At 45.1% G+C, this 26,900-nt stretch overlaps 1 protein-coding gene across 1 annotated transcript in view; it reads left to right on the forward strand.

Annotated features, from left to right (window-relative positions):
- Positions 1 to 26,900, forward strand: part of SGK1 (serum/glucocorticoid regulated kinase 1) — a 75,424-nt gene that overhangs the window by 15,634 nt on the left and 32,890 nt on the right. The window contains exon 2 of the mRNA XM_083435031.1: positions 19,426 to 19,641. Coding sequence (XP_083291157.1) covers positions 19,426 to 19,641 — 216 coding nt within the window. The remainder of the gene's footprint in view (positions 1 to 19,425; positions 19,642 to 26,900) is intronic.

Genomic DNA, 26,900 nt, shown 5'->3' on the forward strand with positions numbered 1-26,900 from the left:
CCAGTGTCCTCCTGGCGGGACTCTAGCATCCTGTTCTAGTTGGGCCTTTGGTCTGATCCAGAAGGGCTCTCTTTATGTTTTCTAAGCCCCTGTTATGCAATTCTGCAGAGAGTCTTAGCACCGCTGTTCACTGTTATTTTATATTATTACTTGGTTTCAGAAATTGTTTTATGATGATCATGGCATTTTGTTATCATCATTGCTTGTGAACCACCCTTTGTAGAGGAAGACCAGGCTATAAATCCATCAGATAAATAAGTAACTAAACAACAGCAGCAATGCAGATTGTTTACAAATCCCTGGTTGCGCTTTGTACGATTGCCACAGGTAAAAAATGTAGTTCTAAGGGGAAGTGCACTCTCATCAGGATGAGCAATCGTAACAGGAAAAACAGACCTCAGACAGGGCTTGATGGTGTGTTGATAAAGACAAGTCCATCCTGGTATGTGTGTTTTTCATGTACCCACTTGCAAAATTATATGTTATCTAGCATCTGTTATTAGCCTTTATGCATTGCCTGCCTTCTTGTCTCTCTCCTGTCTGTGAATCACTTAGTTTTTAAGGAAATCTGAGCCACTTCTGTTCAGTCTGGGTCACATTGACCCAAACTCTGATGCTTTCAAATGAAGCTGTATGGATGCCAAAATGAAATCCCAGATGCTCTCCTACCTGGAGGGCTTTTCGCTTTAGATGATAACCCTCCCTTATGTAATGCATATTTTTAGTCTGATTAAAGCTGTACCCTGTCTGCATGCCAGGGGAAGTTGTTTACCAGGAAAGGTCTTTGGAATCCTCTCACATATATTCATATACAAACAACTAGGCATGTGGAATAAGGAAATGAAAGCAAGCCATCTCAGACATAGATTTCCTAGTGCTCAAGCAGCTATGAGGAAGCCTCCAGCCCTGAGACTCCAACTGGTGAATCACTGTTGCTGGCTTCTCTTCATCATCTGTTTCCAAAACAAGGATTTGTGTTGCAGTGGTCCTAGCAAAGGATTTTTGCAAATCTATTAGAATTGTTTATTTAAAAAAAAAAAAAAACCTAAGGCAGGCAATATGTTTCTTGCAGTTTGTAACCATGTGCTTGGAAGAATGGCAGACTGAGAAAAGATACAATGCAGTATAAATGTCTGAAATATTTTTGTTGTTGTCACTGCCTGTTTGATGTTTATGGATGATGACATGATACTCTTGTCCATTATGCTACTGTGGAATCATGTGCGCTTGTGCTAGCAAAGGATGGAGAGCTTGTGTAGAATTGCCCAGTCAAGCCTTGTTCTCTCCATCTGTCTCTCTCTGACTCTGGGGAGCAGAAGAACCTTTCTTAGACTGAGCCAGACCATTGGTCCATCTAGATTAGTAATCTCTACACTGACTAGCAACAGTTCTCCACGGTGTCAGTTTTCCCAGCTCTGCCTGCAGAAGCCAGGGAACAAACCTTGGAATGCAAAGCATGTGCTCTACAGCATAGCAATTCAGACCTGGACTTGCATTGTCTTGTTCAGTGCTGGATCAACTATAGTCTAAAAGGTAAAGGGACCCCTGACCATTAGGTCCAGTCATGACCGACTCTGGGGTTGCAGTGCTCATCTCGCTTTATTGGCCGAGGGAGCTGGCGTACAGCTTCCGGGTCATGTGGCCAGCATGACTAAGCCACTTCTGGCGAACCAGAGCAGCGCACTGAAACGCCATTTACCTTCCCACCGGAGCAGTACCTATTTATCTACTTGCACTTTGATGTGCTTTTGAACTGCTAGGTTGGCAGGAGCAGGGACCGAGCAACGGGAGCTCACGCCGTCACAGGGATTCAAACCGCCGACCTTCTGATCAGCAAGTCCTAGGCTCTGTGGTTTAACCAACAGCGCTACCCGCGTCCCTTCTCCGACTATAGTCTACTAGTGAACAATTGGATGGATTTCAGTCTGCCACTGAACATGCATTGATTTTTGCAGAGAATGTTGGGCTAGCTATCAATCTGAGTTTGCCATGTTCTTATGACCTTTAGCCAGAGGTTTTCAACCTTTTCGAATCCACAGCTCCACCAGCTACATTCTTTCTGGGACAACCCTGTGGGGCTCAGGAGCCCAGTTACATCACCCCTTGCCTGCAGAGCTGGCAGCCTCTCACTCTTTTTCGAATACCCTCTCTTGTGGAGTGTCCCTCAACCTCCTCTCCCCTCCCCTCTCCTTGGGAGTCCTCCAGGCAGCCTCTTCCGCTGCCCCTGGTCTCTGAGCTGCCCCTCCTGCCCCACAGGGTCCTGGGAAGAGAATGCCCCCAGTCTAGATGGCCCAATGGAGATTGGCCAAAGGTGAACGTGAGTCCAGCTTCGGAGACAGCTGTGGCAGCAGTGGGCACTGCCAGGTCTGCATGGTGGAAAGGCTTCCCTTCAGCATTGGGCATTCAGCTCCCAGGCAGGCTTTGAACACAGCAAGCACAAGAAAGGCCACCGCAGTGCCTGCCTGCCCACCTGCCTGCCCTCCCACTTGTCTGCCCATTCCTAACAGCAAGGGCTGGTGGACCCACTTGCTTGCTTACTCTGATGCCACCTCAGTTACTGGCAACCAGCACCCCCTAGCCAACCCCAGAGGCAGCATTCTCCTGCTGAGCTTGTAGCCAGGGCTGCTGCAACTAACAGCTGTGCAAGCCTTTGGGAGGAAGAGACGCGAGAGGGAAGGAAAGAGGGACAGATGCCATTGTTGCTTGCAGTACCCCTGACCATCATTCAAGGCCGCGGCACACTGGTTGAAAACCACTGCCTTAAGCAATTGTGCATGCTTAGGATCTGTTTTGATTAGTAATCCCTTTACTGTTTAGGGATCCCAAGCCTGTGTTCTTGAGCTGTCAATGTGAAACACAGTGATGGACCATGGTGATTATTTTGGTAATAATAATAAAAAAAAAATAGACTTGCAGCACAATCCAATACATTTCTTCTCAGAAGTAACCCCCTGCATTGGAACTTACTCCAAGGTAGGATTACAGCCTGAAAGACCCCTGAGCCAAGCTCATGCTAGGCCTGCACAATTTCTCATCCTCCAAGTTGAAGTCAGTCCTGCACTGTGGCCTCCCAAACAATCTCAGTGCTTTGTTGGTCCCTTGCAGGCTGCAAAAACAGGTGGTTTCTTGAGCCCTTTGTGAGCCCGACATGATTGCATTTGGTGGGCCATGAGTTGTGCAAGTCTGGCTTCTGGCCTGTCTGTACTGCCATTCTATGAAATAAGCTATAATCAGAATGATTTGGGTGACACAGGATCCATTCATTGTGCCTGCATTGTGTCTAGCACAAAAGCATTTAAAAAAAGAAAAAAGCTTCTATCAGGAGGATATTTTGCCTGTGTCATGTACAATACAGTGTTTGGCATCCGATACCCGTAATGCACACTGAGAGCATGAGCAGCGCATCAAAACAGACAGTGATTCTATTGAAAAGCAAGCATTCCGTTGCCTAAGATTCAGTCAACAACCCCACCGCAACCACCACTTGTGCTTGATTTCTTAGTTTATTTATTCATTTGTTTAGACAAGAACCATTTGGGGAACAATGTGAAGGCACTTGTGTCAAATTAAGCAGACCAGTAGGGAGCTTTATAATTCCCTTGGTACTTAAAGGATGCAGCTCTATATGCTCTACAGTGATACACATGATTCTTCCCTCCTCAACCTTATCTTCACAACAACCCTGAAAGGTAGATTAGGCTGGAAGAGAATTGCTGACCCAAGGTCATCAGCTGCGCTTCCTGGCAGAGTGGGGACCAGAATCCAAGCTTCCCCGAGGCCACTGAAACACCATGCAACTCTTTCTTTTACTGAAGAGGGACTTCCCAGCACAACAAAACACATGAGTGTACCCCAAATGCACTTCAACCTAGAAACTTCCCTCTTTAAAGTAACTAAGTATAATACAGTGGATGCTCAGGTTGTGAACGTGATCCGTGAGGGAGGCACATTTGCAACCCGCAGCGTTCGCAACCCACAGTGCTGCGTGTGCACACGCGCGGGTCACGATTCGGCGCTTCTACGCATGTGCAAAGCGCAATTTAGTGCTTCTGCGCGTGCACGAGTGCCGAAACCCGGAAGTAACCTGTTCCAGTACTTCCAGGTTCGGAGCGGTGCGCAACCCGAAAACAAGCAACCTGAAGGGTCTGTAACCTGAGGTATGACTATATGCTTAATCTCCTCCATATGCTTAGAAGTGCATGATACCTTGGATATAATTCTGACACTCCATTCCCTTCCCCCTACTGTTTTCATGCATATGGTGTTTCTGGCATTATGCTGGTTGTATAAGCCTATGGCCCCAATGTGCATGAGTGCAGTGGCTTTAAAAATAGTGTGGACATGGCACAGGAAGAACAGTCTGTATTTTAGGGGGAGGTGGGAACCCTGTAGCTGTGGAGTCTTACACCTCCCACCAGCCAAGGGTGGATAAATATCCTTTGGCAGAAGACCAGTGTTCTTCAACACTGGGTTGGTGGAAGTGGCTGCTTTCCCTCTGATCTAACAGGGCATCCTATCTTGATTTAAGAAGTGATCACTGCTGCTGCTTTGTCCCTTTGGCATTCTCCTGGGTGTAGCTTTAGGAAAGGTTCAGACATGTACTTCTTACATTTATATCTCACCTTTCTCCAGTGTGCTCATGGCAGCACACATGGTTCTTCCCTGTCCTTTCCCTTTTATCAGAACAATCCTGTGAAGTAGATTGGGCTGAGAGAGAGACAGACAGTGGCTCAAGGTCCCCCAATGTGTTTTGGGGATGTGAAGCTGAGTCTCCCCACTTCTAGCCTGACAGCCTAACCAAGAGGCAGCAAATGTGGTACCCATTGCGGTACCTCCATATGTTGTTGAGCTACAGCTCCAATCATCCCTAGTCATCACAGTCAACAGTCAAGGATGATGGATGTTGCAGTCCAACAGCATCTGGAGGGTACCACTTTGGCTGTCCCTGACTTAACCACTACACCAGACTTTCCTTTCCTCTGCTAAAACCTGTGTTGGATTACTGGCCCTATACACTGAACCTCCCATTCAGCAGAAGCTGTCACCACTTTCACCAGTGAAAGAAATAGGCTGTGCTGGACTGTGGAACCGGAAAGGGGGTCAAAATAGTTTTGAGAAATGTTGAAATAATTCTGTCTCAGGACCAAAACTGCCACAGTGACCTCTGTCATTTAGTTTCATGCCATTTGCACACTCCTAGATCCAAGAGTGAACAAAATATTTAAGTGACTCATTTCCCAGCTGAAATAATAGGTGCATTAAGCAAAATGACACACTGCGCAGTTTGGAATGAAACAGTAGCTGGTTGTTATCTGGCAAACTTGTTTTCTCACCGTATTACTTTTCCAATGAGGCAAAACAGAACTAAATACCGAAGTCAAACCAGTGAGCAGCAATATAAACTGCCATTCTGGCATTAATCAGCCTGCTTAATTAACCAACTGTACACAGCTCGGACAATGTATCTTTCATGCGGACAATCTGTTCCAGGGCCATATAAAGTGGATTTCCTGAAGGTTGCCCCTAAGGTTCCCGGGAGATTATTTCCATGGGCTCTGCATACAATGTGCACCTTACATTTGCAAAAGTGGTCCGAGGTGCAATGAGATAATGCTGCAGGAAGGAGAGAGCAGATCAGATGGACTGCAGCTAGACTAGGAGGGGACGAGGAAACATTTGATATTGCTGAGACACAGAATATATGCAAACACATCAGCAGGCCTAGATCTCAAACACAGTATAAGTTACTGTCTGGAGGGGGAAATGAATATTCATTCAGGGAACAGTGGCTGCAGAGTAAGAAGTGGATGATTGAGAGCGTAGGAAAACAAATGGGTTGAGACAAAGAAACATGAATCAGTGATGAGACTTTGTCAGCCTGCAATTCAATTTGACACCAGCATTCCGGGGACACCAAGAAAGCAGGATCTCCATCCTTGAGTGGCCAAGAAAACAAATTGTTAAGTGGCTATGAACTGGGTGTCAAAGCATCCAGCAGGATTTGCATGTCTGGGAATGTGCCAAGATTTGCCCTAATCTGACTTTCTAAAGTGAAAGCTGAGCTTTCGCTTTCATTTCAAAAATAATCTGTTTTGAGAGTCAAGGCCGGCCAAAGTACATTTTGTTTCACTGGTGCAAAAAGAGCACAAATATCTGAGCTGGAGGGAGTTCTTCTGCGGTCAAGGGATGGGACTTTGGAATCTTGCTCAGCCCAGGCACCAAGGCTCTGTGCCCTGGAAGAGAAAAGCTCTGATCCTCAAAGTCCCAGCTGCCTGCTGGATCCCTGACATAACATTCAGGCTTTGTTGCACATTTTATGACTAGGATCTCACCACCCTTCCACTTATGCCATGCCTAGAAAGCTTGGATCCAAGTGGTTTATCCCTTGCACCGCTTCTTTCCGAGCTAAAACTTGTTATTTAGTGATAGATCAGAACAAGTGACAATTTGGGGGGGAAAGCTTGAATTGCCGTTTTCTCCAGGGAGGAGGCAGCGGGACAAGAGAAAGTGTGGATAAGCCCTAAGCCTGGAGTCAAGACATCTTTAACTGGAGGCAACCATAGAAGAGAGAGAGAGAAAGATGTGAGCATGCCATGGGGAAATTTTGCTTTCTTCAAAGCCCTGTCCAGATGTTCTCAGGATGCCTTGTAGAAAGGGAGGGGGGACCAGGCCATGCCTGCTCATGATTATTAGCCCAGGCCTTAACCCAAAAGTAGCCAAAAAGCTGAGCTCCAGCTGCCCTTGTATTATACTCCTAACACGCCTCACCATTAGCCATGCTGGCTGGGGCTGATGTCCCAATCTGGAGGGTCCTACATTACCTACTCCTCCCCTACCTCATAGGGAAGAACTTTCCAAACTTCTCATGTTGGTGACACACTTTTTAGATAAGCATCATTTCATGACACAGTAATATAATTTTCCTAGCAAACCAGAGATTGAATTTATCCCTTTCCAGCCCTGGAGGAGTGCAGGGAACATTCGCGCGACACATGCAGCCGACATACTGGTGTCTCAACATACAGCTTGGAAAGCTCTGGCCTACAGTTTGTGAGCATGTGCAGTCTGCAAGGTCTTAGGCTCTTTAAATTTTATTGAGGCGCTTCCTCTGAACATATGTATCCCACTTCCGAGTACACACATGTTCTGAGAAATGTCTGAACAGTGCTGTTGACTGCCCCGGCCCTCAAATACAATCATATGCTCCTTTCTCCAAGATGTGTTGTGTGCAACATTATTTTTTATACCTTTACATAGCACTCAGTAGTTGTATATGAGGATTCCTCAAGTGCTTTGAGAGGGGAAAACTGCATTGATCGACCTTTGGAACTCACTGCCACCCATAATAGGATTGCCCAGTACAGTGGTACCTCAGGTTACATACGCTTCAGGTTACATACGCTTCAGGTTACAGACTCCGCTAACCCAGAAACAGTGCTTCAGGTTAAGAACTTTGCTTCAGAATGAGAACAGAAATCGTGCTCCGGCGGTGTGGCGGCAGCAGGAGGCCCCATTAGCTAAAGTGGTACTTCAGGTTAAGAACAGTTTCAGGTTAAGTACGAACCTCCAGAACGAATTAAGTACTTAACCCGAGGTACCACTGTAGTGTAACTGAGTTTCAGAAAGGATGAGACAGACTCCTGGAAAGTCAGAATACCATTAAAAATATCTCAGGGACTCCATCATAATGCTTAAGCCTTCGGATACTGCTAACAAATATATAGAATCCAGAAGTCCAGTTACTCTTCTGAAAGGGACTTGCTTAGCAATCCTATGCATGTTTGCTTGGAAATAAATCCTACAGAGTCCAGTAGAGTTTACTCTAAAGGAAGCATGCATAAATGCAAAGTCAGTGTGCAGCCTACAGAATATACACATAGCAATCGCTTTGACTGGCTGATCAATTGTTTTCACTGACAGCAGTTGAAACATTTCAATATTGTTCTCTCATGGGAAACATTGCTTGTGGTTACTATGAATGAGGTGGATTTATGAATTAAGGCTGACTGAGTTCCCAAGTGTGCTGAACTGACAGATGCCACTGCAAATGCCTGAAAAGCTATATCTGTATACTGTTATATAACAGGAAAAGCTGTGAACGGTGGAAAATAATAATCCTGTAATGACTCACCAAATCTTGCCCAATTGCACATTTGGCAATTTTCTAAGGAATTAACGGGATGGGATATCATGTTTTCAAAAAGTTTTTGTTTAGTAAAAAGCTCCAAGAAGCCTGAGAAAATAGCCCAACATTCTACAAATACATTAATACCTTTTAGCAAAATGAAAGGCCTATTTACAAAAGGTGTCAATGGAACAGCTGCCTTGGGGGCAAATGAGTGTCTGTGCTTGTCACAATTCCAATGTGGATTAGGATTAATAACCGGCTTCTCTCCAACCCAGCCAGGTTGCAGATCAGATATTTACCTTATAAGCACTCCTCACCTGAACCATATCTGAACTATCTGTACTTGGATCACTTGGCATAGTTCTGGCCTTGCTCTTTTAAAGAAATATATATATTGTTTCTGGATCTCTGCCCGAACAGTAATGCTTCAAAAACAAATTTTGGCATGGCAGGATGGCATTTCCATCAAGCACAAGAAGTACAAAGTATTTCCAGGGACAGTTTTTCAGCTTGGCAACCTGGGGCTGCAGCTTCCTGAAAGAAAACCCAGAACCAGAGTCCACTCTTTCTCCACTCCCGACACCCATATATAGTCATCAATCAATTAGAGGTGTGTGTTGTCTTCTCTGTCTAAAAAGAGAGATGGAAGCAGTTCCTTCCAGACTCATTAAAAATGGCAAGACAGGGAAGGAGGGAGAAGGAAACAGAAAACTCTTCCAAATGGATTAAGAATGGCAAACCAAGTGAGGATGGAGAACTTTCTGGCCCTCCAGATATTGATGAACTACAAATGCCATTGTCCCTAGTCATTGTTTGTCCCTAGTCATTGGTTGCTGATGGGAGTTGTAGTTCAGCAACATCTGACGGGCCAAAGGTTCCCTACACCTGAAAGAAGGTGAGAGACCTTTCTGTTGTATGTATTGACCCCATGCAAAAGAGGACAGGACTCTGACATAGTTGTGTAGAGAAGGGAGTTTTCAATCCTACTGATAAAGGTACAGGAGCTTTGGTCTTTAAAAAGAATCTGGCCACCCTGAATACAAACTGCAAAGGAGGAGGATGGGGAGGAAACCAGAAGTAGTTGGCTGTGTCTGTTGCTACCTCTGGTTCCACCTACAATTAGCTGTCCTGCTCCCCACTCCACGAGCTCCAACTAGCACCAGTCACTGTTGGCTGAACTTTTCACAGATCCACTCAACTTACATTTTCAATATGGCGTACTGGTTCTACGTCAATGAAATCAGATGTTGCTAGGACTTCCTTAGAGGGAAATGGGTAGCTTATTGCCACCACTGTTATGACCCTCATGAGAACCAACCCATTGTTTTCCAGTTGCCATATGTCCTCTTTTTCCAGGACATGTCCTCTTTTTCATGGGTAGCGCGATCCATAATTGAAAGTAGAAGTCGGCAAATGTGCCCTCTTTTTTGCTTTTCAAAACATGGCAACCCTACATCAGAGGACTTCCAGTTGCTGTTTCAGGAGTAAAGTAACAGTATTCTCCCATGTGACCCACAAGCGAAATCAGCTCTTGGCATTGATGCAACAGAGTAAAAAGCCAGTCAGTTCTTTGTCTTTTGAGCTTTTTTCTTCTTCTTCAACATTTGAAATGCTTTGGGACCAATCTCAATATTAAATTATCCACTTTTTCCACTGTGTGTTCCAGTAATAATAGGTGCTTATTTTGCTGAATTGTTTAAAATAACTATAGCACAAGGTAGGGTTCATTTCTAAAAGCTGACGGGGCTGCTAACAAGGATACCAAGCGCTCATTATCTCTGCTGTCCAAAATGCAGGAGCTTTAAAAGCCTGCTCAGCTTCCAGGAACTTTCTGCCAAATCCAGCCTTCAGTTAATTGACCTCAGGAACTTTTTTTCAGTGGGTTATGGGGTTCATTTGGAGCAGCACACAGGACTGAAACCTAAACTGCTTCTATTAAGCTAACAAACCACATCGGGCTTGGCTGGACACATGTGAACCTGAACCTTGCCTAACCAAACATGATCAAATGGGGTTTAGCTGGTTCCAGCAGTAGAGTAGATGAATTAACATGGGCTGGGTGTGATGGACATTTCTGCAGAGTCTTAAGAGCAACAGTCAGTGTTTGTGCTTATTTTCTAAAGTCACCAAGCTTTCCATTCATCTTGGCCTCCTTTAATCCGCCCAGCTGCAATAAAGATGTTCTTGGTCATTTTATTAGGAACACAGGAAGTTGTCTTACAGTGAGTCAGGCCAATGGTCCATCCAGCTCAGTATTGTTTACACTGACAGTGGGACTCTCAGTTTTCAAACAAGGTGACATTCTCAGACCTACTGGGAGATGCAGGGGATCAAACCTAGAACCTTCTGCATGGAAAGCAGATGCCCTACCACTGAGCTATGGCCCTTCAAGGACTCAACACACCTGCTAAAACTAGTTAACCATTTTTCAACTCACAAGTATTTACAGCCCATCTTTCAACATGCCTGCCCATCTTTCAACATTTGCTTCTTATGGGCTGTGGCCCTGAATGCAGGAGGCTGTAAGTTCAGCTGCTGGCATCTTCAGTTAGGTCTAGGAAACGCTCCCATCAGAAACCCTAGAAAGCTCCAGCCAGTCAGTGTAGACAATACTGAGCTAAACGGACCAATAGTATCACTTGGTATAAGGCAAGTCATTTCTGCCCCTAAGTTTGGCTGTAAAACTATAGGGGAGTCAGTTGGGCACAGGAAATATTTGCAGGGGGTACTTGTCAGGTGTGGAAAGGCTTAAGCCTTCTCCATGGCAGATGTCTCTGTCCACATCTTGTCAGAAGTACAACTGGGTCCATTATTTTCACTCTGCTCCCCTGCAGTACTTAAATCTTCTCCAGCTTTTGGTATCAGATCTGCACTTTAAAAATAAAATAAAATTCAGCAGCAGCACTCCACAGGAAGCGTTGTGGCTGCAAGGCAGCAGGCAGCACCTCTTCTAAGTTGCTAAGCTATTGCTTGGGAGACCAGGTGGTTGAAATCTCTCTTGGATCCAGTGGCTCAATTGTAACAGTAAACACAGAGACGCAACTCCAAGCTGGTCCCTAGAGATTGCAATAATGCTTCCACACACATACTAGTTAACCACTAAACCTCAGCCATTGGCATTGAATCTGCCACTTTCCACAGCCATTTGACATCCTAGTGGTGCAACAACCACAACTCACACTCCTGGATATGCCTACCTGGATGTGGTAGACTCCCCCCACCCTGTTGGAGTCAGAGAGGTGCCATCTTATATTTCCAAAAAATACAATTCCGGGTGTCAGTTAGAGGTGAGTGACTGGCTGCTGCACTGCTGGAATGGAGGAACTGAATCAACTGGTGGCAGTGAGGGCCACTAGTGAGGCAAGGGGAAGCAGGTGGCAGGATCCACAGGGGCAGCAGATCTGACCTCCAAGGAATGTATCCCTCACTGTAGCATTCTCTTTGGAGGCCAATCTGCCTCCTCCCCCATTCCACTTCTACAGTGTCTTCTTGATGAATAGAAGGCACTGTGAATCTCTCACTCTCCTGCTCCTGATGTAGATCTTTATTTCCCCCTTGTTCCTGATGTTCACTCACCCCTTCGTCTCTGGCTGGGGGTGGCACCATTTTGTGGTTCACCTCAGGTCCCAAGAAGTCTTTGCCTAGCCCTGGCGGCTCTACAGTAAATGCCTGTTCTGGTGGCCCTTGCCTGAACACATGTGTCCTGTATGCTGTCCAAGGATGCTGGGCCTGACAAAAGCACTGTATTTATTTGTAAGAGTTATTTATAGCCCTCTTTTCAGCTCTCTGAAGGGCCTCCATGACTGCTTCCATTGCCCACTGGATCACTCATCGCATCCCAGCTTATCCCACTTAGCTAAGGAAGCCAGGAGTTATTCTCTGACTCATCTCATCATAGTTTCCTCATGGTTTTGTAGTAAGCCAGGAACAAAGGGTGTATAGCTGCTGGGCTTAGGGAAGCAGTTATACTGAAGTGAGGAGCTCAAATGTACATTGTCCTGACTTGGCTTAACTTCTGATGGTCAAATTTGAGAAGCTCTAATTCTAAATAATTCACATACTTTTTCTTGACTTGGCTTGACTTCTGATGGTCAAATTTGAGAAGTTCTCATTCTAAATAATTCACATCTTTCTACCGATGCCAAAACCCATAGTGAAAACATATTAAGAGTATGGCTAGTAAATGTTTCCAGGAGAAAGTTTCCATCGGCTTTTGATGCAGATGTAATAAAGTTTAGATCCACTCCATCCATGCAAAACCAAATAGACGTAGATACACCTAGTGCAGTACCTTTGATAGCATGACTGAGCTGAAAAAGAAACTGTCTGTTTGTCCAAGAAAATATAATGTTTCTTGTCACGATACCAAGCCCTGGTAAGTAGGTCAAAACACACACTGATGATTTCACATCTATGATGTGCTAAACAATCTCAGGCTATATGATCTTTGGCAAAATGAATGCCATGAAGACCTGCCAAACTAAAATAAGTGAATTAAATTTTAAAATCTTGAAACAAAAAGCTTTATTATATATATATATATATATATATATATGCAGGTTTTGGTGTCCTCGGGTGTCTTCCCGTGTAAAAGTTGGGGTGTCTAGGCGACGTTTCGACGAGGTCTCACTCGTCATCATCAGGCTGGTGCTTTCGGCTTCTTGTTACTGGAACAGAGCAGGATCTCAGTGTTTGAGTTCCTATAAATACTGTTGAGGAGGTGTGGTGTATAGCCTCCAATGTTCTGGGCAGAGAGGAGGTTCCCAGGCTAGTGTGCCTTTTCTTCTTTTGTTCCTTAATTACTTGAGGGATATCTTGGGTGATTTCTTGAGTGATTTCCTGAATCCCACTTAGGTGGGTCATTAGGTGTGGATTAGTTGCTAAAGCCTTCGTGTCTTGAACTCTTGAACTTTGTGAAGAGTTTTTCTGAGAAGATGGCTGTACTGCACTTGGTTGTGCTCTGGCTTGGCTTCGTGTATAGGGGCGAGCTGTGGTTTTGTGGCCTGTGCCAGCCAGATCTGTGTAGGGATTGCAGGGGGGTGCAGCATCCGGAGGTGCCACCCTGGTTTGGCTACTGGATGGTGTCTGTAATTTATCTGTGGAGAGGGTCTGGGTTTGGGTCTGGTGTGGTTGATTGGTGATGGCGTTCTGTGTGCCTCTGGATCTGGTGTCAGATTTTGTGGGGAGGGCTAATTTCCAGATGTCTGGCAAGCGGGATGTGTCGTCACGCTTGTTCATGTTGTGAGGGTGTTTCTCTATCTCGATGGCTTCCATGATTATTCTCTTGTGGTGATGTTCCATGTTAAAGAGCAATTTGGAATCTGCAAAATTAATTTCGTGTCCTGTTTCTTTCATGTGTTGGAAAAGTGCTCGCCCCTATACACGAAGCCAAGCCAGAGCACAACCAAGTGCAGTACAGCCATCTTCTCAGAAAAACTCTTCACAAAGTTCAAGAGTTCAAGACACGAAGGCTTTAGCAACTAATCCACACCTAATGACCCACCTAAGTGGGATTCAGGAAATCACTCAAGAAATCACCCAAGATATCCCTCAAGTAATTAAGGAACAAAAGAAGAAAAGGCACACTAGCCTGGGAACCTCCTCTCTGCCCAGAACATTGGAGGCTATACACCACACCTCCTCAACAGTATTTATAGGAACTCAAACACTGAGATCCTGCTCTGTTCCAGTAACAAGAAGCCGAAAGCACCAGCCTGATGATGACGAGTGAGACCTCGTCGAAACGTCGCCTAGACACCCCAACTTTTACACGGGAAGACACCCGAGGACACCAAAACCTGCATTCCTGTACCCGTGAAAATCTACGAAAGCAAATATCTCACCTCTACGGGGAGGAAACCTTCCAGCTGACAAGAACCTACGAGAAACTAGAAATCCGAAGAGCCACCATCTTATGTGATCTCTTGTTCCTACGCAACTGCCGAGACAACAACTTAATTCCCACATGCTTCCAACTTAAATTCCACTCTAAAACCCCAGCTACCGAAAGGATCCTGAAACGAACTGAACTATCTCTAATCAGAAACGAACTACACAAGAAAAGATACCTACTAAACCAAACCAACAAAGATCTACTCACTCTTCACCTCAAACTCTGTAACAAAATCCACCCTGCACTCTGGGACAAATGCAAACAACTAGCCGTCTGGAGAGCTGAAACGGAGACCTCACACAAGACAGACACACACACCAACAAACTCCACAAACTAGAGAAACGCCAGAAGCCCAGCCACCCTCCACAACAACCCATGAAACAAACAGTACATAACATATCAGACAGGATCCTCACCTCAACTGAAACCAAAGTACTCTCCAAAGGTTTCAACTTTGCAGTCGCCCCGAGACGCATCCCCACGGAAAACATCATATGCGGAGTCGAAGCTAGCCTAACCAAAATCAATCCAGATGAAGCCAATAAAATCAGACTTGAAGTCACCAACATCCTCTGCTCCAGCAAACCACCCAGAAGCAATTTACACAAAGAAGAACAGAAAGCACTCACCAACCTGAGGAAAGACAACAACATAATCATTCTCCCAGCAGACAAAGGTAATGCCACTGTTGTGATGAACACATCGGACTACCAAGCAAAACTATCAAATCTACTCCAAGACCCTACCTACCAACCTATAAAAACAGATCCCACCACCTATCTGGAAAAAACCACCAAATCCAAAATAAAAGCCTCTCCTATCAGTGAAGAAATCCAGCTAAGAATCATCCCCAGAGAAAAATCATCCAGATGCCCCAAACTCTACGGCCTCCCCAAGATACACAAAGAAGGAACACCACTCAGACCAATAGTCAGCTCCATAGGCTCACCTCTACAAAATCTCGCTAAATTTCTCGCCAAGCAACTTCAGCCCTATGCAGAATCCATCTCTTCACACGTTCCAAACTCCTTCCAGTTCATAGAAACAATAAAGAAGCAAAACCTACAACCCAATGACCTACTTGTGAGCTTCGATGTTGTATCTCTCTTCACACAAGTGCCCATTAATGAAGCCTTGACAGCCATTCAAAACAAATACAATCCCCCCGAATACATCTTGGACCTGACCAACCACTGCCTAACCAACACGTACTTCATCCACAATGGACAAAGATACAAACAGATAGAAGGAGCACCTATGGGATCACCCCTCTCACCGGTCATCGCTAACCTGTACATGGAACACTTTGAAACCAATGCTTTAGACAAGTCAGAACACAAACCCAAACTTTGGCTCAGATATGTTGACGACACCTTTGTAATTTGGCCACACGGGAAGGAAAAACTGGATAGCTTCCTCACACATCTCAACAGCCTACACCCCAAAATACAATTCACTATGGAAATAGAAGCCAACAACCAACTTCCCTTCCTTGACGTCCTAATCTACAAAAAACCTGATGGCTCCCTAGGACACACTATCTACCGGAAAAAAACACACACCAACCGCTACTTACATGCACAATCACACCACCACCCTGCACAAATAAACTCCGTAGCCAAGACTCTCATCTCCAGAACCAAACGCCTGGCTGACGAAGACCACTTGACAACTGAGTTACAGAATCTCTCAAATGTGTTAATTGCCAATGGATACCAGCAAAACAGGGTTACGAAGCTAATCCAAAAAGAAACACCCCCCAAAAACCAAGACACAGAAGAAAACAATGGCATAGCCCTCCTTCCTTATATCAAGGGCACTACAGATAAAATTAGCAAAATCCTCCATAAACACAATATCAAAACAGCCTTTTGCACCAACCAAAAAATAGCCAATATCCTCAGAAACCCCAAGGATAAAATTCAGTTGGAAAACCAAGGGGTCTATGAAATACCCTGCAAAGTCTGCCCAGCCACGTACATTGGACAAACAAACAGACGAATAAATGCACGGATCGCAGAACACAAGAATGCCGTCAAAAAAGAAGAAAAAACTTCCTCCCTTTTCCAACACATGAAAGAAACAGGACACGAAATTAATTTTGCAGATTCCAAATTGCTCTTTAACATGGAACATCACCACAAGAGAATAATCATGGAAGCCATCGAGATAGAGAAACACCCTCACAACATGAACAAGCGTGACGACACATCCCGCTTGCCAGACATCTGGAAATTAGCCCTCCCCACAAAATCTGACACCAGATCCAGAGGCACACAGAACGCCATCACCAATCAACCACACCAGACCCAAACCCAGACCCTCTCCACAGATAAATTACAGACACCATCCAGTAGCCAAACCAGGGTGGCACCTCCGGATGCTGCACCCCCCTGCAATCCCTACACAGATCTGGCTGGCACAGGCCACAAAACCACAGCTCGCCCCTATACACGAAGCCAAGCCAGAGCACAACCAAGTGCAGTACAGCCATCTTCTCAGAAAAACTCTTCACAAAGTTCAAGAGTTCAAGACACGAAGGCTTTAGCAACTAATCCACACCTAATGACCCACCTAAGTGGGATTCAGGAAATCACTCAAGAAATCACCCAAGATATCCCTCAAGTAATTAAGGAACAAAAGAAGAAAAGGCACACTAGCCTGGGAACCTCCTCTCTGCCCAGAACATTGGAGGCTATACACCACACCTCCTCAACAGTATTTATAGGAACTCAAACACTGAGATCCTGCTCTGTTCCAGTAACAAGAAGCCGAAAGCACCAGCCTGATGATGACGAGTGAGACCTCGTCGAAACGTCGCCTAGACACCCCAACTTTTACACGGGAAGACACCCGAGGACACCAAAACCTGCATTCCTGTACCCGTGAAAATCTACGAAAGCAAATATATATATATATATATATATATATATATACAGTCTGGCAAAAAACCAAGACTAAAAAGAACAGACCATGTACCCTATTAAGGAATGTGGGAATTATAAAAACAGAAGAAGACAGATCAAAAACACATTTGGTTTTTGCATCATGGAAAAATGATTTCACTCGGCATTTTGCCCTGTGTGTGAGTATGTGTGCTTTAAATCTTGTGCTTTGTTGGAAAAGCACAGACATTATATGAATCATGGACCCATCTGCAGGGGTTCTGGACTATTGAAGGACACAAAAGGATGGAGACCTCAAAGAAACATCAAAGGAGTTACAATTTAAACTAATCAACAGAAACTAGTAGTCCTGGAGAGGGTGAAAGACACAGGCAGAGGAAACATAGGAAAATGACAGGCATATTCCCCCTTCCCCAGAAGATGAGTCTATTTATTTGTTTTTGTGTCCATAGAGAGGCATGTTTGTGTGATTTCCCCACAAACCAACACAACAGCGCAAAATTCAGACTTAGCAACTCATCAGAGTCATTGTGTTTGTTTACCTGTGTCCTTGGTTACCAGATGCCAGGCTGTACTCTCACTTCTATGGCAGGAATGATGATTCATGAAACGGTTAATTTCCCCATTCAGAGCACGAGCCTGGATCTAATACAGAACATGCAAACAAATCACCCCAAATTCTATTCTGGGTTACACCACACACAACACAGGAAGCAGCAACAGATCTTTGAGCCATCCTGTGCTACTGTAACTGTAATCATTCAATGCGTTTCTCATTCATCAGCCGAGCAAGCCTGTCAGAGAGGGTAAAGTTACTCCCACTTGACAGATACAGTCGACTGTGCAGTATGTTCTGTTTTGTTTTCAGTTCAGGGGCTTTTTAAATAGTTGAATGGAGAGGGTCTTCTGAATCAGAAAGATAACAGAAACCTGACTGTTGCTATTTTGGAAGCAGGTTCAGTCACATATGGGCAAATTCAGCTTGCATAGATATAGATCTTGCACAACAAACCCACTTCCCCAAAAGGCCCACAGTTGTTCTGTGAGAAACAAAGTGTTTCTCTTATTGCATTAATATCCCACCTTTTCCTCCAAGGATATAATGGACTGACTGGGTGCACAGGAATGGTGGGAGGCACCATCCAGGGAACCCCCAGGGGAAGAAGGCACAGAGCCAGGAGATTGGTGGTGGGACAGCAATGAGTGGACAGAGGGAAAAGACTGGGAGGGAGGAGGTGTTGGAAGCTGAAGAGGTAACAGGGTTTAGTGAGCAGGAAGAGTCTGTGGCAGGGAGCAGTCCAAAATCAGAGGCAGAAGCAAAGGCTGGACAGGAGTGTGGCCAAGAGGCAAACTGCTGAAGAAGCCAGGGAGTCTCTCCCTCCTGCTGTGACCAGCTCGCCTCCCCCCCTGGTCTCCCAGAACACAAAGATTAGTGAAGAGGGCAGAGCAAAGAAATACAAGATGAAGTTAATAGTAGTAGTAGTAGTAGTAGTAGTAATATTTATACCCCGCCCATTTGGCTGGGTTTCCCCAGCCACTCTGGGCAGCTCCCAACAGAATAATAAAAACACAATAAAACATCAAACATTAAAAACTTCCCTAAACAGGGCTGCCTTCTAAAAGTCAGGAAGTTTTTTATTTCCTTGACATCTGATGGGAGGGAGTTCCACAGGGCAGGTGCCACTACCGAGAAGGCCCTCTGCCTGGTTCCCTGGTTCCTGCTTGGGAAGGATCTGGGGAGGAAAAGACTTAGGGAACTGTGGGAAGGTGGGAACCTTCAGTCTTCTCAACTGCCTCATTGGGGCAAGGTCTACTGAGAAGAGTTGCTGTGCTCATTCAGCCTGAACTTCCCTTGTAAGTTTGTGACTGCCATTTGCTCCTCTGGGGAAAATGAAGCACTGCAACTTTTGATTCATTTGGTAGGGATAAAGCAGATTTGGAGTGAAGGTAACATTGGTTCAAGGGCCTGCAGGTTGCAAAATTAGAATGTGAATGAGATGAGATGTTTTGAAAATGCAATATAGTTTTTAAACTGGAACACCCTGTGTGTGGGATCTCAGAACAAAAAGCTACAGCAAAAAGGCAGAAAGGAGACCAAGGATGCAGAACAGGCACTTCCTAATCTGACCGTCACTGCTGCCAGGGGTGCGCTATCAACAGAATGGGAAGTAATCAGACCATTTAAGATAGCAGTGGAACATAAAAGTTGTTACTCTGTGAGCAGAGTGAGACTAAAATGTGTTGAACTCATTTAACACTTGCAGTATGTCTATTCTTAATGCATGAAGTTTCTGTAGTGTTCTGGGTAGGGTGGATTTGGGCATTCTCCCTCAAACAGACTTTCAGACTGTTTTGTTAATATATATATTTTCTTCTGAGCCCAGTCCAAATGTTAGACATCGCCATCTGATTATCCACATGTGCTTTGCATTAAACAGCCTGTGTCAGAAAATCCGCAGGGCAGATGTTAAACGGAGGATTTGTTTTATGTTTACAGGTACGAAGATGGATTAAGAGCCCTATGGTGAGCATGGAAAAACATCAGGCCAGCAGCCTCAAATACCCGGGGTCCACTGTGATGCATATACCTCAAGGGGAGCCTGACATTGAGGCTCCATTATGTCAGATGTGCTTCAGTGATCACGCTTTTCCAAGAGGGATTGTCCCACAGGACACAGAGTCGTGTTCCTGGGAAGACCACAGAAGCTGCAAAGTAAGCAAGATTCTTCCTCGCTTCTCACGCCACGTGCAGTTCCCCACTGTGATAAGAACATATTACACCTAGCGTTCTATGGGGAAAGGGCTGCAATTCATACATTCAAGGGTGAAATGGGGGTCCCTCTGAAGTGATATAAGCTAGAGGAGATGTGAGCTAAAAGCCCCATCTAGCTTTTGTGCATGTGTTGACTTTGCACAAAGGCAGGGGGCTGTATCCAATGGTTAGATGAGTGGAAAACAGCTAGTGCAACCCATCTTGCCCTTCCCTCCTTCCCTCCATCTTGCCCTTTGATTCAAAGGGGTTGGGAGCCCACCTGAACAGTGGAGGCTGTGCCGTGTGGAGCTGCAGTGACAAGGAGGAAATCACTTGGAATCAGGCCAAAGGATCTTGCTCCAGTAGCAGCTCCACTTGTGCAAGATCCCACCGCTCAACGTTTGACAGTTCCCTCTTTCCACTCAAAACCCATATGACAGAGCCCTCAGTGTTTGGAGCCTTCCTCTGGTCCTCTGGGGAGGGTTTTTGGGGGGAGGCTTGAGTCTTCGGGAGAATGAGGAACAGGAAGATTGGTTGAGCAAGTTGCCTTCCATCTGCACAATGTAAGAACCTAAGGGCCCTACTGAGTCAGGTCAACTGGAAATCCACAAGCAGGACCTGAGTGGTCCAGAGCTCTCCTTGCTTATGACTTTCAGCAACTAGTATACAGAGGCATATGACTTGAGAGTGGAGGGAGAACACCATGACTAGTAGCTATTGATATCCATATCTCTTCCATGGATTTGTCTAATAAGAACATTGGCTATACAACCCATGGTGCCGAGCTCCTTGCAATGCCCCCTGTGTCACCATCCATTATCGAAATAATAAGTGTGGAACACTCTCCATTTGTCGGATTAGTTTGGAAGGGATCATACTTCAGTGGTAGAGTACATATCTGTCATAGAGAAGACCTTGTATTCAATCCCTAACATCAGTAGCAGCCAGTGCAGTGGAACCGAGCCCTCTTGAAGCCAATGTCCATAGTGGACTGGGCAGGGCAGTGGTAAGGTCAGGGCTCCTCTGACACAGCCATTGGCAGTCATTGGCTGATGTGAATGGTGTCTGAGGTCCAGGAGAGCTGCTGCAGACAGAGTAGACAATACTGGACTGGATCGACAAATATTAGGACCTGGTTTAAGGCAGCTTCCAATGTTTCTAATGGAAAGAACTGAAGACACCTATCACCCACTCTTATTTTGTTGCTTCCACGGGGTCATTTTCCTGGCAATTTTGTAGCATGTCATGGGGCCTTATGGCAATCCTCCATCATAGACAGTTGTGCCCCCTGTGTTTGGCAGAGCCAGCCAAATGGTTTCCATCATAAAACTGGTCTAAATATTCAGAAAAGGCATATGGCGCGGGCAGCCCTCACAGCACCATTAATTGTTAACACTGACTTGGTGAACTGACTGGGAGTGCTTGATTGATAGTAAAGACCTGCTGGAGGCCATTGGAAGACCCGCTTTCCCATGTGCTTATTTATTATATTTATATATTGCCTTTCCTCCAAGGAGCAAAAGGCAATCCATATAGTGACACACATACCCCATTTATCCTCACAACCACCCAGGAAGAAAGGAAGGAAGGAAGGTTAGGATGAGAGAGAGTGGACTGGCTCAACTTTGCCCAGTCAGTTTCATAGCTGAGTGGGAATTTGAACCTGGCTCTCAGCAGTCTTAGTCCAACATTCTAATCACAACACCACATAAACGGCTCTGAGGTTTTTTTAAAAAAAGGAAATGTAGCATTCAGTATAATAACCTTAACAAATCCCTGTTTAATAAGAAACCAGCAGGCAATATGCTGCAGCAGAAGCAGCCCCAGCAAAAAGAGGATTCCAATATAGCAAACCTAGCCAGATTATTAAAATTGCATCTCCTTCTGCATTGTGGATTTTGGCAGCCAAACAAATCCAGGTTTCTCAGAAAGCAAAATTCACATTGTGGACCATTCAAGCCACGGAAGGGTTACAAATCTCCTGGTTTTGTTATGATAGGAGTTTTTAAAAAGGTACTTGAAAACAGTAATAGCTCCACATTAAAAAAGAAACAGCAATAGGTGAATAAAAATGTTAGCCATAATAATAATAATAATAATCATCATCATCATCATCTAATTATTCTTCAGAAGCTGAGTTCCAGTGATGACTTTCCCCTAAAATATGAAGTTTGGACCAAATAATTAAAGAAATAAAAGACACTTGTGTAAATTATTATGCTAGCTCTAAGACTCAGGCCTGTCGGAGCCTGCTGCACAAAAAAGGCCTCAATAGCTGATTTCCATTACATTTGCACATTCATATGGAAAAGATTTAGCTGAATGGAGATTTTCTTCACCCCTCTTTCCTTTTGCTAAAGGCAGCGTAGAGATGTAGAGATGTTTCCTCAGCAGGAAAAAAGCACAAAGAGGAGACGCCATTCCACAATCTTGACACAGTTTGAAAAGGTCACTTAAAAGCGCACCATGCGCACATAGCACAATATGCACATAGGACAACCCAGAGGATTTGCTCATGAAAGATTAGCAGGCAGGGAGCCTTTGGCACCCAAGGACTAGTATTTCGACGTTAAGGATTTGCACACTCATCCAGAGGCATGTCAGCTGCTGCCATCGAAGCACAATCCTGCACCAAAGCGGCAAGTGCAGACTCAATAAAAGCAAGTGTGTCGGTGCAACTAATGTTGTGGCGCTTCTGCACCAAATGGGCACCTTTCAGGGCGGGAGGGAGGGATGGCACTGATCACCAAAACCACAGTGTGTGTGAAGGGGCAAGGGAAAGGCACAACTGGATGGGAAAGTTAAACAATCAGCCTTGCCCATATATTTGGAAATTCACAGACACTACCCAGTGGTGTAGGATTGCATCATGGGGAAAGTGGCTCCCATACTTCTGGGTGCTTTTGTGAGGAGGGCGTCCCTGAGATCTGCTGTGCTGGCAAATCCATTCTTGAGAAGTGGGGGACATGAAGGATGGCTGAATGAGATCATAACAGAGCATTCAGTCAGGGCCCTGTAGGATTGGTCCTCTGTAGTTTTCATCACTTACTCTGAATATTGGCATACATTAGTGTACACTAAGTGCATGTTAAATTGTCCCGAGGTTCCTGGTTGTCTTGTAAGTAGGTTTGCCATGTGTCCTCTTTTTCCAGGACACACCCTCTTTTTCAGGGGTAAAATTTGAGACAAATTGAGTTTATTTGCTATGAATGGCTGTCATAGTGTCCTCTTTTTTGCTTTTCAAAATATGGCAACCTTACTTGTAAGACAGAGTATAAATTCGAAATAAATGCAAGTGTTGGGGCTGTGTTCGAATAGGCAGCATTGCAGGGATCAAACTTGCAGCTTCAATGACTCTGATCTCTGCCATCAGCTACAGAACAATTGTGTTTCAAGTCCAGCCCATCTGGAGTGTACTGTTGGATAGGAAGGGTCACAAGACCAGGATTTCTGGCACAGATAATTCACCTCCCTGAATTAAAACCGTTTTGCCTTCTCTGATACATCATCCTTGCTTTTGCTCTCACGTGCAGTTTTTAACCCTCAAGCACTGAACTGGGTATGTGGGAGGTGCTCAAACAGACACACCTCTGACTAGGTTAAAAGGATTGTGATTTTTTTCTATTTTATTCCATGTGAACATTGCCAATTAAAGCATGTGCTGCCTCACTCGACGCTTGTAACCTTAACTTTCAAAACAAAGCCAAGCACACATTACATAACAAGGGCAACTGAAAATAACCTAGCTTTAAAAGAGCTGGCACAACAAGTTTGAATACCAGTTTTGCTTTTAGATGAATATTCCCTCTCTCTCTCTCTCTCTCTCTCAAAACTGGCTGTACAACTCTTGGATTAACATGGAAAACACATAAGCCCTTCAATAAGATTTTCTCTGGCATAGTTGTGCTGTATTGATTTCTTGATTTGCTTTGTCGCCCACCACAGAAATATTAGTGAAAGCAGAGCAGTTTTAAATGATGTTGGCAGGAGAAAAAAGAAAATCAAGTGTGTTGTGTTTTAGTTCTGTTTTTAGATTAATTGACCTAAAGACTTCAAAAATAATGAATTCCAAATATTTTTCTGATACATCAGACATTTCTCTTACCCAATAAACAAGATAAATCTGTTATCGTCTGTCAAGAAGACTCTAATAGTACAACCCTGTTCATGTTTGCTAGAAAGTAAGTCCTGCTATCTTCATTTGTTCCCTGGTAAGGATGATTAGGCTTGCAACTTTAATTGGTGCAACATATTCACACCTGTAAGGTGCAGCAGCAGCAGCAGGTGAGGAGTCAGTGCAGCAGAAGTGCCCTCTCAGTGGCAGTGCTGCCAATACTGGGACAGAGATGTGGGGAGTAAGGCCAAAAATGCCATGTTGGGTGATCTTGCTAATGCCCTCACCCCTTCCCTGCCCCAGTGAATGTAGCATGACTGCTGTGGAAAGGGTATCGCTGCTGCTCCAACCCTCTACTCATGTGCCGCTGTTTGGTAAGGTGTCATTTAAAAGCAGCATTCGTAAGTACCCAATCATATTTTTGGACTTAGCCCAAAGTCGCCTATAGATGAATGTTGGACCAAATGCTTCCTTGTTGCCCCAGATCTGTCAGCTATGTGGTCCAAAGCTATCTGTGGTGTCTCAGGCTGGGGCTTCCGAAAAGTTGAGCCTATGTCTATTGGGCAACTCAGTCACTTTCAAGAGAAACACGGGCCTCTTGTGGGTCCAATGGAGACTGACATAGCTGATGACCTTACATACAAACAGCATTTCAGGTACTGAGGGGTGGGGACTGGACATGCAGCCTGCCCTGCACCTTCCAAGCTAGACTTGGGGCCCTCGGGAGCAGTAGTGGATGACGTGGCGTGGAGACACTTCTCACCTGGCCTTCATTTGGTTGCATCACTGCTGTCAACCCAGAGGCAGAGGGGAAGGGGGGAGGCAGTAGTGCAGCTGGTGTGGTGCTAATGCAGGGGTCAGCAACCTTTTTCAGCCGTGGGCCGGTCCACCGTTCCTCAGACCATGTGGGGGGCTGGACTATATTTGGGGGGGGGGATGAACTCATTCCTATGCCCCACAAATAACTCAGAGATGCATTTTAATTAAAAGCACACATTCTACTCATGTAAAAACACGCTGATTTCCGGATCATCCATGGGTTGGATTGAGAAGGCGATTGGGCCGCATACGGCCCACGGGCCTTAGCTTGCCTACCCCTGTGCTAATGCATTGGCACCAGAGCAGCGCATCCCATTTTGCTGCCTGGGGTGACATGAGGCACCATCCCCACTACTGCTATTCCACCAAAGCCTTTCTTACTGGGGTCTACCAGCAGTGGCAGCTTCCAATGAGACCTCATAATAGTTCTGAGAGATCTAGCCAGAAGCTGCCACTTTTCCTCACTTTTCCAGCAATGGCAGGGGCGGGTGGGGCACCTGTGGGGACACTTCCCCATGCCTGAGGTGGCTGCCTCACTCCACCTCATGGGTAGGCCAGAGGCAATACTGGATTGGCTCTGCTGGTGTGCATTTGCAGCATGCCAGCCTCACCTCTCCCCCTCCGAGCAGAGGCCAGGTAAGCAGGCAGCAGTGCCCCACACCAGTATCTGCTGCTGTGCAGGAGCAGTGAATGATACTGGCCCTCCAACCAGCATTGAAGTGCCCATCTGATCAGCTTCTGTATCAGGAATGGAGGAGATGGCATCTTGCCCTTTGCTTCAGGCACCAAGAGATCTTGAACTGGCCCTGCATACAGATGCCTGTGACTGTGACCTGATTGCCATTTTGTGAGGTTGAAAAGCTGCTTCAGGCAGAGGCCACTGAGAGCGAGGGAGGAGTCGTGAGGCCATCCACTGTTTTTCCTGCTCTTGGTTATCCCCTCTCAAAGTGGCTCTAAGAAAGGTTAATGGGGGGGGGGCTGCATTATGTACACATTCGCATGAAATCTCACAGTGGATAGACAAATGTAGCTCAGAAGCACGAAAGCAGCACTTTCTGAAGCCATCTTCTGATCTTTGTCCATTTTATCTTTGTACAGTTGGCATGACGAGTAACCTGGTAGAGTATATGGAGGCACTCACTAATAAAAATTTTGACTATTTATACATATGTCATCAAGTCTTAAAACCCAAAAGCAGATTTTAAAAATAACTAAATCTGCATTTGGGAGCAATTAGAGCATGGGTATTTCAGCATCCCTCATTTTAAAATCCAACAGCAGCTGGTTTGCAAAGTGTTTGGTTTATGTGGGTTAGCGAAAACCAAAATCATCCCTTAAATTGTGAGCCAAAATTCTGAAATGGAAGCCATAGCTTTGGCCCATTTCCTAAACAGTCACTTCTCAATGACTAGGTTGACTGGCAATATAAATATTGTATTACAGTGGTACCTCGGGTTAAGAACTTAATTCGTTCCAGAGGTCCGTTCTTAACCTGAAACTGTTCTTAACCTGAGGTACCACTTTAGCTAATGGGGCCTCCTGCTGCTGCCACTCCACCACCACGTGATTTCTGTTCTCATCCTGAAGCAAAGTTCTTAACCCGAGGTACTATTTCTGGGTTAGCGGAGTCTGTAACCTGAAGCGTCTGTAACCCGAGTTACCACTGTACTGTGATTTCAGTGGAATCTACTGATACGGACTGCAATCTAATATCACTACTCTGTAGTAGCTTGTTGGATTTGAGTGACTCTTCCAGAATAAGAGCCTGTTTACAAAAATAAAGAAATGTCCTGGCACATTTTTTGATTTGATCAAATGCGGATCAAATATTCATACCTTTCAAGCAGTGATTCAGAGGCTGAAATGGAAAGAGGCATTCTCTGATATCTTAGTCCTGGCCCATGAGGTTCTGAAAAACTAAGAACCAGCATTTTAAATTTAACCCAGAGGCCCAATGCCCAGCTGGCACAAGAACAGCTGAATATGCTCTTGGCTGCTAATGTGGCAACCTGTGTTAGTTGCAACATGTGATTCATCTTCAAGGGCCGCCCCATGCAGAATGCATGACAGTAGTCAGTCCTTGGTGTAACAAAGCGCACAGATAACTGTTGAGAGGTCTTGGCTATCCAGAAAGTGACATATTTGAGATATCAGATATAATTGATTTTTTAAACAGGTTTTTGGCCATTGCTTCTCCAAAAGCATCAGTGGATCCATTAGGCTGCCCAAGCTAAGTATCAACTTGGACAGAGCAGCAAATACAGTACAGAGATAGCAGGTATATTAC

The sequence above is a fragment of the Podarcis tiliguerta genome, assembly GCF_965153285.1.
Source record: "Podarcis tiliguerta genome assembly, chromosome: 3".
Classification (NCBI taxonomy): Eukaryota; Metazoa; Chordata; class Lepidosauria; order Squamata; family Lacertidae; genus Podarcis; species Podarcis tiliguerta.